Below are 11,473 nucleotides of genomic sequence, written 5' to 3'. Positions count from 1 at the left end.
CAGAAGGGGGCATGAAGTCCAGGTGCACTCAGCTCTTGGCTTCCCTCTACTTCCTGGGTGGGAGAGAAAAGAGCTCTTGCAGCCTTTGGCCCTGAAACCAGGGTCAGCAGGTGCCACACAGGTCACTGTGGCCCTTCACATGCGCTGGTGGGCAGCAAAGGATGCTGTCACAGTTAAGGGTAGGACTGGGTTCAAGCCTCAGCCCTGCCAATTCCTAACTAATGAACATATATGATGCTTCTCAGCCTGCTGCCCTTCTGGAGAATGCAGAATGATACTGCCTACTTCCAGGGACTATTAGGAGGAATGAACAGAGGCCTATAAAGTGCAAAGCACCATGCCGGGCACACAGGGACTCAATTCAATAAATAGTATTGCTTATTATTAAGTGGCAGGTGAATGGCAACCTGAAAAGGAAACATGCCTAGGTTTGTACAGGGACCAAAGGTCACCAAGGTGTCCAAGACAGTGGTTCTCAAACCTGGCTGTGCATTAGTATCAGCTAAGGATACTTTATTTATTTAGTACTCTTTTTATTTTAGGCCCACACCCACAGCATATGGAGGTTCCCAGGCTAGGGGTCTAATGGGAGCTGTAGCCGCGACCTACACCACAGCTCATGGCAACACCAGATCCTTAACCCCCTGAGTGAGGCCAGGAATCGAACCTGCATTCTTATGGATGCTAATAAGATTCGTTTCCACTGAGCCACCATGGGAACTCCCTAAGGAGACTTTAAAATGCTAGTACCAGCCCTCTTTACAACGACTGAATCTGAATCCATGGATTTTTAAAAGCCCCTAGAGGATTCTTTCTAATAGGTAGCCAAGGTAAAGACCCTCTGCTATAGCTAAGAGTTGGAGTCAAGCAATGACCTCTAAACAAGTCAGCTAATAATCAATCAAAACTATGTCCACAGGCCTAAGAAGAAGGTCATCTTGTTTCCTGAACTGAAAAAAAATCTTAAAACTGAAAACTTGTCCATCTTTCTAATGCTGAATATTTTGCCTTAATAAAATGTATCATTAAAAGCTACTAAATTCTCAGAAGGCAACCACTCTGAAAAAGTCGTAACAAAGCTCAAGTGTTTATTAAGAATTAAAAATACTGTAAATAAGCCATACAGTTCATTTCACAGTAAACTAAACAAACCTTTTTTTTTTCATTTTTCTTTTCATTTTTTTCTTTTTTAAAGGGCAAGACAGCCATTAAAGAACAGTACAGCTCAAAATGAAACAGCAAACAGCTACAGAAAATGCACACGTTCCTCACAGACGGATGGGGTCTGCTCTAATGGCAAACCTCTTCATGGACATCATGGCAAAAAGAAAGCCGTAGCCTCCACTCCCCAGGGAGGCAGCCCGTGCCTTTAGGAGCAGCCCTCCCAATATATTTCCTGAAAGAATCCAAGGGCTCCCCCTTCCAGGGATTCTAAACCCCTATTCTAATCGAATTATTTGGGGACCCTCCCAAGAGGTGACACAGGTCAGCCACAGGGGACTCTGTGGGGGGTTGTGCCTTCGCATTCAGAACCGTTCGGATTCTTTGCATAGTTACCTTTGAGATCTCGAGATGATTCAGGAATGGAAAAGACACCCACACCACAGGAGGCAACCGGCAAGCAGCTGATTCTTTTCAACTAAAAACGGAGGGGCTTGTCCCGCTCCCAATCCAGAGCTGACATTTGAGTTGTAACCAGTTTAAAATGGAAGACAGGAAGTGAGTGACATCTCATGAAAACTTCGGCCAAAAGTATAAAAAAAAAAAAAAAAGAATTTTCCTCAAAGACGTTTAGAAAAAAAAAGTACCTCCTCCCCCCATTTTTTTTTTTTTTTTAAACTTGAAATCTGCCGGCCAGGCAGGGTTTTTGAGGTTAATCTGCTTCTGTTAATCCTCGGTTGCAGCCACTACAGTTCCTCCCCAACACTAGAGAGGCACATTCCTTCTAGAAGGCACCTCAGATGAACAGGGGCCGGGCCCTTCAGGAAACCCACCCAAAGCAGAAGCAGAAAACTTTCGCAACCAATGGCGCGTGGTAACAATCTTAAATAAATTAACCGGGCACAAAAACACAGAAGGCCCGGGGGGGTCCCGGCGGTGTGGCCGGCTCTTCCGGAGGGACCAGGCCGTGGGGGGAGGGGCGCGGGAGCGAACGACACATTTTTTTGGTCATGAGAACCTGGACTCGCCATCCGCGCCCTGCACACGCAATCCATTTAGACTTTCTCGTGAATCTTTTCCACTTTCACAAACAACCTATCCAGGTCATTCCTCAGGTCCTCTAGCAAGCCCTTGGCCGATTCCAAGTTGTTCTCGTTGGTCTCGATCTTCACTGAGTACGCGACCAAACTGTCCACGGCAGTCCTGAGCATTTTCAAGTCCGACTCCACCTGGCCCACCGAGGCTCTGAGGTTGTCGAGAGAGGAGAGTCTGTCCAGCAGGTCCTGTGGGGGCGCGGCGGTGGCGGCGTCCCGGTCAAGCAGCGTGCGGACCTGCTCCTGCACCTTCTGTAGCGCCTCCACTGCGCCGGGGAGCTCCGCCACACGGCGCTTCAGCTCGTCCACGTCGCTGGACAGCGAGGCCTGGGACTCGCTGAGGCCGCGCACCGCGCCCGCCAGGCCGCTGTCGGCGGCGTCGGGGGCGGGGCCCAGGCCGGCCAGGCGCTCCCGCAGCTCCGCCAGGCGCTGCGCATGCTCCGCGCTCTGCGCGCGCAGGCCCTCCAGGCTCTCGCTTTGGCGCGCCCAGGCCTCCTGCGCTGCCTGCACCCCGTCCTCCGCGCTCTGCAGCCGCGAGTCCAAGCCCTGGCTCTCCTTCTGGAGCGTTTCAAAGGCCTCGGAGGGTCTAAAGACCCCGTCTTCTTCCGGCCGGAGAGCTGCGGCCTTCAGCTGGCCCAGCTCCTCCTCTAGTCTCTGGATCTCCTCCGGGAGGCGGGCGGCAGACTCCTCGGCCCGGAGGATCTTCTCCGTGAGGGCCTGCAGGGTCAGGTGTTCCGAATCGGCCGCCTCCTTGAACCTCTGCTGCTCCTGTTTGAGACTCACCAGCTCTTTGACCTCTGTGTAGACATCTGACTCCATGGTCTGAACGGTGCTTCTCAGGGCCTCAATGTCCTTCTCTTTGGACTTCACCGAGATTTGTATTTCCTTCACCACTTCCTTCAAGGCTTTCAAGTCCTGTTTGTACCCCTCTGAGTCTTCCAGAGAGGCGACCTTGGCCTTCACGTCATTTATTTCCTTCTGGCTCCTCTTCTGGACCTCGGTGAAGATGGCGATGTTGTCGTTGATGGACTTGGTGAGCTCGGTCAGCCTCTCCTCTACCGTGTTCTCCAGGGACGTGAAGTCCCGCTCCCGGGCATCCTTCACCACGTGGATCCCGTCGGAGAGGTCTTTGAGTATCTCATTCTGGAGTTTTTGTAGAACTTCACTGATGCGGTTGATCTCACTCTCCCCTTGCTTCACGGCTTTCTCTGTGAGATCTTGTTTATGCTGGGAGCTTCTCACGATGGACTCAAAAGTCCCAAAGGTGGCTTGCAGAGACTGTACCTGTAACCAAAATCCAGATGTTAACTGCCCAGAAGACCTGATGGGTTTTATGTGTTTGAACTATGTTGCTTTTCATCTACCCAGCTGCCAGGTCCCTCCTCCTCCGGAAGAGCACCATAATTTTCCTTTGGAGACCCATTCTTGCACACAGCCCATGTGGTTTGGGAGACCAACAGGAAGGCCCCCTCCAAGGGCTCCACGGTTGGTCTGAAACTCAGCCTAACCAATCAGTGCTTTTCACCTACCCCCGACCCCCTCCTAGAGCCACAGTGATTAACTGGGTGGATGGCCATGTGGCCTAAGCCAGGCCCACAAGTCAATTCCAGAACTTCTCTTATGGCATTCTCTTGTGGCACAGCAGATTAAGGACCTAGCATTGTCACTGCAGCAGCTTGGGTCACTGCTTTGGCAGTCCTTGGCCCAGGAACTTCCCTATGTGGCAGGCCAGCGTGGGGGGGGGGGAACTATTGGGAAAGAAAACCTCTGTCTACTGATTGCTAGCTATAGGATGAGGGAAGCTCGGAACAACTGAGACCAGTATGTAATCAACACCAGTCTGCAAATCAAGCTAGCACAGAGGGAAGCAGAACTAAGAAACAGCGAGATCAAGAGTCTCACAGGTTTTCGTAGGAAAAAAGCAGAGGCTCATAAGAGGCACAGGGCAGGGAGGTAAGAGAACAAGGTTCAGGTCTCTGGCACCACTTCTGGCTGTGTAGCCCTGAACATTTTGTCCTCACCTGAAAACAGGATCAATGGCTTTGTGAACACATGATCCTGTCTGCCACTACACATTCATTCTAAATAAATTCTACCCTACGCAGGGTCTGACCTGGGAACCACCCTGGGGAGCAGTTTAATGTACTGAGGCACTGAGGGTGTGATGATTAAAGGCCTGGGCTTCACCCTGATGTGGTCCATGGTACCACTTAAAATGCTTTCTTGCCAAAAAAGAAAAAGAATCTGAATCTATCAAGTCTCTAGTTCTAACATACAAGAGAAAACTATGCCATAAGGATACAATCAGCCAAATCCACATGTGGAAATTTCTACTGGACAAATAATCAGGATCTTTAACAATTAAATGGCATATGTAAATTATTACAGTTTAAAAGAAACTTAAAGAGATTTATCAATCATTGTAATATGTGGACTTATAGGATCCTGATTCAAACCAAGTGTAAAAGAGGTATTTTTTGAGAGTTGGAGAAACTGATTTTGGACTAGGTATTAGATGATAATCAAGAATTACTATTAACTTGGTTAGGTGTAATATACTGCACTTCGCCAAAACAAACAAGGAAAGGGAAAAAAAGGAAAGAAACTCTTTGTTAGAAATAAATCCCAAAATACTCTGGGTAAACTGTGTCAATCAAAATTTAGATCCTGGTTCACTATCCACCTCATCTGCCAGGCAACAGGGGCCCTTCAGAGGGCCTAAGAATTGAGTGCCAACGCTTTTCTGAAGTCCTGCACCCACGTGTGCCCACTGAATCTTCCAGGAAAAGACAGGACAGCTCCTCTGCCCATGCTCCGGCCATTCAGCAGACCTGGGACATTTACCAATACCAAGAGCATCTGAGAACAAGAGAACCAGGGGTGCACCCAACAAGGCAGTGGAGTAGAGTGCTTCAGAGTCATTTAACTTGCCATCCAGCCCCCAAAGAGCAAAACAAAACAGGAAGAGGGAAGGGTAGTGATGAGATGAAATAAAGCCAGCAAAATAGTTGATAATTATTGAAACTGAGATTCACTATATTGATCTCTTCTTTTGTGTATACTTTAACATTTCCATGACAAAAAGTTAAAAAATAGAGGAGTTCCCCTTGTGGCTCAGTGATTAAGGAACCCAACCAGTATCCACAAGGATCCGGGTTCAATGCCTGGCCTCGCTCGGTGGGTTAAGGATCCGGTGTTGCCATGAGCTGTGATGTAGGTCACAGATGCAGCTTGGATCCCATGTTGCTGTGGTCGTGGTGTAGGCCGGCAGCCACAGCTCCGATTCGACCCCTAGCCTGGGAACCTCCATGTGCCTTGGGTGTGGCCGTACAAAGACAAAAAAAAAAAAAAGGTTAAATAATAAAATAGCATGGAACCAGGCCATGTGTGTTCAAATCCTAGCTTGGACACTTCCTAGCTATGTGATCTTGGGCAAATTGTTTAGCCTATCTGTGCTTTGCTTTCCTCAGCCACAGGATGGAAACAAAAATAGTTCCTAACTCATAGGCTTGCCTTGTGAGGATTGAGTTAATATATGTAAAGTGCTTAAATTGTGCCTAACACATACTTAATGATCAATAAACAGTAACTATCACCTTCATTATTATTTAATCTTTCTTCTGGAGTAGCCCAGAAGTCTGGAGATTCCTAGCCCACCCTTGGCCCAATGCCAAAGGGCAAACACACAGGAATGTGAACAGAACCCTGGGCTCTAGTCAGCCGCACAAATAACCAGCTCTTTGAGCACAAGTCACACTCAACGTTCCAGTTCCAAGTCCTAAGCTCCTCATCTACTAACAAGCAGATTTCTAAAGTCCTTTCTGACTTCTACTAGTCTGTGATTTTAAGACAAATTAAAATTGAGGTTCTCAAGGACTCCAGAATACACGACAGTTTCCCCTGCTCAACCAGACAGGATTTAACGCATAAAGGACACTTTGAGAAGGTACTAGAGAGAGCTCACCTCTGAAATTAGGTTATTCAATCACAGAACCTGCCTATTCTAAGCACAGCATTTAGAACAGAGGTGGGAACAGGTACTCACAATACCTACAACATGGCAGATATTCCTTAGTGTTTTCTGAATTAGTCAAAGAATGGATTAATTTAGAGCAAGACCTGATGAAGACACAGCTGGTCCATTTCCCCCTGATCCCTGACTCACTCCTAATCTGGGCTGGTTCTTTACAAATGGCTAGGAAGGACACTGGATCAGAAATTATGGATGGGACTTTCCACTGTGGCGCAACGGGTTAAGAATCAGACTACAGGGAGTTCCTGTTGTGGCACAGCAGAAACGAATCCGACTAGTACCCATGAGGATGTAGGCTCAATCCCTGGCCTTGCTCAGTGGGTTAGGGATCTGGCGTTGCCATGAGCTGCGGTGTAGGTCGCAGATGAGGATTGGATCCCGCGCTGCTATGGCTGTGGTGTAAGCCGGCAGCTGTTACTCTGATTCAACCCCTAGCCTGGGAACCTCCATATGCCTTGGATGCAGCTCTGAAAAGCAACAACAACACAAACCCGACTACAGTGTCTCAGGTTGCTGTGGAGGTACAAGTTTGATTCCCGGCCCAGCACAGTGGGCTAAGGGATCCGGTGTTGTCAGAGCTGTGGCTCAGATTCAGTCCCTGGCCTGGGAGCTTCCAAATGCCTCGGGTGTGCCAAAAAGAGAGAGAAAGAGAAAGAAAGGGATCGAAGGAGGGAGAGAGGAAGGAATTATAGATGAAACCAAACAAACCAACTCCCAACACAGAAAGCTGCACAGAAAACACAGAAAGTGTGTTTTCCCTATGCTAGTGTTATGAGCTGTGCATCTTCACGTGCAAAGACCTCATTATAATCAATATGCAGTGGATGCATCTGTTTTCCCAACATATGTGGGATGCCCACTAAGTAGTGGACAAGAAGCCAGAGTAAAATAACACTAAGACAGTTTCCCTGTCCTCAAGGAGCTACAGCAGGGGGTGGAGGGAGAGAACAGTGGTGGCTGACATTCAACAGGACACTTGAGATATACCAGTAATTACAGGAAGAACTTCAGAGACATCATCTCCATCCACCCTGGTAATAATCAAATGAGTTGGTGGCTCCTGCTGATGCCCCTTTTACAAAGCAGGAGACTGGGAGGTGGTGGAGCTGAGCATCAAAATCCCAGAATGCCTGACTTCAGAACCTGTGCTCTCAGCCTCCAGTGATACACTCCGGCAGAAGCGTGTTCAAAGTGCACTGACTGCCTGGAGGAGATGCTGCCTCAGCCTCCCGACTCCCAGCCCAGAGTCAAGATGAGAAAACAAAGAAATACGACCAAAGGACTCACTCATCCACAAATAGCTCCTAGTCTTATTAAACTGTCCCTGCCAAGCCTAAGCCTACTCCTACAATCATTTTATGCCACCCTGGATCAGCTTTAGAGGGCCTAAAGCTGAACTGCCAGCATTTCCTGAAGCCCTGCATCCATTTGTGCCTGCTTCATCTTCAGGGTATCAACAGGCCAGCCTCTCAGCCCACTCAACAGACCTGGGCCACGCCCCAATATCCAGAGCATCTGAGAATAAGAGGAACCAGGAGGCCATACAAGAGGGCAGTGGAGCAGTGTGCTTCAGAGTCAGCACTGCTCTGACTGCAACCCCGGTTCCACCACTGAGGGTCTGTGAGTGACCCTGAACAAGTAACATAACAGCTTCAGGCCCCTCTGTGAAACGGTGCTAATGCCTCAGAGGGTGGCTGAGACAGCCTGGCCCCGGCGAAGATTAATTATGAGTAATAATAATAAAAACTATGTCTCTCAAACCCCAGCCCCTACCAAGCCTCACATAGAGTTAAGGGGCTCAAATTCAGGTTATAAAGAGGACCCGTCACTACTCATTCCTCAATGCAAACTAACATTTACTGGCCACCTGGAGGTGCAGAGAGAAGTGGCCACACACAGTGGCAAATCCTATGTGGCCAATGGCCACGTCCTGAGTTCCGAGTCAATGAAAGAAGCATTCATTGAGCCCCTAATAGGTACCAGGCAAGGCCTGGGAAAGACAGCACAATGAACAGGTGGGTGGTTAAGAGTGTCCTAGGAGTTAACTCCAGTTTGAATAGCCCTACCACTTGCTAGCTGTGTAACCATGAAAAGTTTACTTAGCCTCTCGTGCTCACTTTCCTCGTCTGTGAAAAGGGGATCAAAACAGTATTTACCTGGCAGGGTTGTGGGAATCAAAAGAGATGAGTGCATAATAAATATGAGGCATTAGCTCGATGACACGATTCAACATTAGCTTGATTACATTACTAAATGAAAGGTCACTGTTTCAATGGTTTACAGCCAGGTGGATTCCTAAAAATCTGGGCAGAGCGCTCCCCTTACTGTGGAGACGGGAAAAGGGAGCTCCCAAAAGAAAAGGAATCTGTACAAGGCTGTTGATGGAGATGGGGTGGGAACCAGAACGGAGAAGGGAGGGGAGGGAGGAAGCAGAGAGAGTAAAGCCCAGTTTCTTTCACCTGGATTCAAGACCTCCACCACCTAGGCCTCGACTTCAGCCGCCCCTCTCACTGCTCCCTAAATGTTACTCTGCTCCAGGCAGGGGAACCACCTGCTGTCCCCAAACAAGCCTGTGTGTTTGTTCTTCATTCCTTCTGTCAACAGTGAACCATCTCTGTCTAGATCTAGACTGGCATGGCCCTGACCGCCAGGATACAGGTCTGGGCAAACTCCACATTCCATCTTCTGCACTCGCACAGTGGTTTCCCTTAACTGAAACCTACCTGTGGGCTGCTCCACAAGCAGGATTTGTCTTTTGCACCTTGGGAGCCTCCACAGGGCCTACACGGAGCCACACTATCAGACTTCACCAAATATTATGATTGATTGGTGAGTGGGTGGATCAAAGAGAGGAAACTGAGAGGCTAGTGATTACACTCCAGCAGTCTATCTGTTTTTTAAGAATGATTTGACATTCAAGATAGGCAAAGCAGCACTGCCTACTTTATTCCCTTCAAAAAGTCACCTCCCTTGGCCTGCAGCATGGAGCAAGATGACTCACTCCAGTTGCTCTGCCAGTCTTAAGAGGAAATTCCTAGTCTTGCATACTCCACACAAGTCGATAGAAACTTGGCAGGGCAGGCAGCATGCTGGGAAAAGGAGACAGCAGTTCCGGGCTCAGAAGTGGTGGCGGGATTTTTTGTTTCGATCGTGCAACCAACTTTCATTGAGCAATGGCATCAGTGGAGGATGGAGGAGGAGGAATGAGACTGAGGGAGCTGCCCTTGGTGTAGAGAAAAGACAGAAAGAGGGGAACCTATGCAACTCTGTGTTGAAAGCTGGGTCCATCCACACCTGAAATAGGCCCTTGTGGACACTGAACCGAAAGGGCCAAGACACTGTCATGCAGTCTGCCTATCTGCCGGGGTCTTTATCGATTCACTAAATCTCCAGACCTCAATTTTCTGGTCTGGAAATGGAGTCAAAACTGCCAGTTCTCCCTCCCTCCCAAGGTTGCTACAAGGATTAGGTCATAAATGAGTAAGCCCTCTAAACACCATATAAATGTACCCTGTGGTGTTATTCACCAGTGTGACCTAGTCTTTTTGGCCTTGCCTTTCCTCTAAAGCTGAAATATGCTCTTCCAAGGCTCAAATAGGTACACTGGTCCAATAAAGGGCAAGGGACCTAAAGATATAAAATATTCCATTACAACTACACAAATGAGTAATCGAGTAAGATTACTAGCTTCTCCTTCTCCGGGCTCCAGGTCTATTAAAAACTGGCTCAGATGTCGCCCACCTGGCGAGCAGAGGCACGGCCTTGCCGGAGGCTTCCAGGGATGCACCGGCTTCCCTTCCAACCACCTCTTTAGACAACTCTGCCCATTCAGTGGTTCCTAATCCAAAAAGAATGGTCTCCCCAGAGGCCGCCGGCTTCCTTACAGGTCACCGCTAATGTCCTGTGACAGGCCCTTGGCCCACCCTCCGGGACTGGTCCGACCATCCTCGAAGCGGTCCATCCCTCGGGGCCGATTCCTCAGCGGCCATTAACAAAGAGGGTCTGGGGACCGCCTCGGAACTAGGGGGCCGGGGAGGGGGCCTCTCAGGTCTCTGGCGAAGGACACCAGGCCTGGGCCAGCAAGGGGCCCGGCAGTGGCTGCGGGGGCCGCAGACTGGCGGACGGAGGTTGAGGGGACCCGGGAGCACCCACCTTCTGCTCGACGCCCTGCAAGCCCTGACCCAGCTCCTCCCTCTGCCGGGAGAAGTCCTGGTGGCTGCGCCGGACCTGCTGGACCTCCTCCAGGACGTGGTGGACACACCAGCCCGAGAAGGCGGCCGCCGCCACCAGCGCGAGGTAGAAGAGAAAGTTGAGCGCCCGGCCGAGCCTGCGCGAGCAGGACGCCGAGGACGAGGCGGCAGCAGCTGCGGCGGCGGCGGCAGCGGAGGAGGACTTGCCGCCGCGGTGGCCGCCCCTACCGTGCGCCTGGTTCTGCGGATGCTGCGGCGGGTGCTGCTGCGGGTGCGGCGCGGGCGGCGCCGGCTGCTGCGGCGCCGGCGGCGGCTTCTTCGCCACGTCATCCGCGCCGCCCGACGGGTGGGCGCCCTTCTCCGAGGGGCTCGCGGCGCCGTGGCCGCCCTTGGAGCCCCTTTGTTTGGCCGAGGGCATGGCGGGCGCGGCGGCGGGTGAGGCCGCGGGCTACGAGGCGAGCGAGCGGGGCGCGCGGCCCGGGAAACTTCCTCGGGCTCCCCCGGGGCTGGGCGAGCGGCACGCGGGCGCTGCTGGCGTCGGAGCGGCCGCGAGAGAGAGCGAGAGAGAGAGCGAGAGAGCGAGAGCGGGCGGGCGGGCGAGGAAAGAGGCCGGGCGAGGGAGGAAGGAGGAGGGGGCCTGCCTCCGCCGCCGCCGTTGCCGCCGCGGCGCCGACCCCGCCTCCCGGGAAGGGAGGCCGGCAGAGCCGAGCGGGGAGCGCCTGCCACGCACGCGGGGGCCGGCGGGCGGCCCCTCCCCCTGCCGCCACGACCCCAAAGAGGGAGGGCCGAGCCCGGGGCGGCCCAGCGGGGTCCACGCGGGCTACGACAGGGCGGGGGGGAGAGGGGCGGCCGAGGGGAAGGTGGCGGCCCAGCCGGGGATGCGGGAGCCGGGGTGGGATGGGGGACAGCCGAAGGGAGAGGGGCGGCCCAGCGGGGTCTGTGGGGTCCAGGGGTCGGGGGGTCGGCAGAAGGGAAGGTGGTGGCCTAGTGGGGTT

At 51.7% G+C, this 11,473-nt stretch overlaps 1 protein-coding gene across 1 annotated transcript; it reads right to left on the bottom strand.

Moving 5' to 3' along the window:
- Positions 1–1,068: 1,068 nt before the first annotated feature.
- CKAP4 (cytoskeleton associated protein 4) lies at positions 1,069–11,086 on the bottom strand. The gene is made up of 2 exons (XM_047786485.1): positions 10,441–11,086; positions 1,069–3,539 (listed from the first exon to the last, which is right to left on the bottom strand). Exons 1-2 carry the CDS (start codon positions 10,894–10,896, stop codon positions 2,217–2,219), a joined length of 1,779 nt encoding a protein of 592 aa, XP_047642441.1. The 5' UTR covers positions 10,897–11,086; the 3' UTR covers positions 1,069–2,216.
- Positions 11,087–11,473: the final 387 nt, after the last annotated feature.

This window comes from Phacochoerus africanus, chromosome 7 (genome assembly GCF_016906955.1).
Source record: "Phacochoerus africanus isolate WHEZ1 chromosome 7, ROS_Pafr_v1, whole genome shotgun sequence".
Lineage (NCBI taxonomy): Eukaryota > Metazoa > Chordata > Mammalia > Artiodactyla > Suidae > Phacochoerus > Phacochoerus africanus.
The sequence above is the reverse complement of the archived record's forward strand: the minus strand, read 5'-3'. Positions and strand labels throughout refer to the sequence as shown.

Excerpts from the sequence above, each read along its gene's own strand:
- CKAP4 (XM_047786485.1), bottom strand. The coding sequence starts at position 10,896 with ATGCCCTCGGCCAAACAAAGGGGCTCCAAGGGCGGCCACGGCGCCGCG. Across the intron at positions 3,540-10,440 it reads TGCAGGGCGTCGAGCAGAAG|GTACAGTCTCTGCAAGCCAC; the intron begins GTGGGTGCTCCC and ends TTTTGGTTACAG.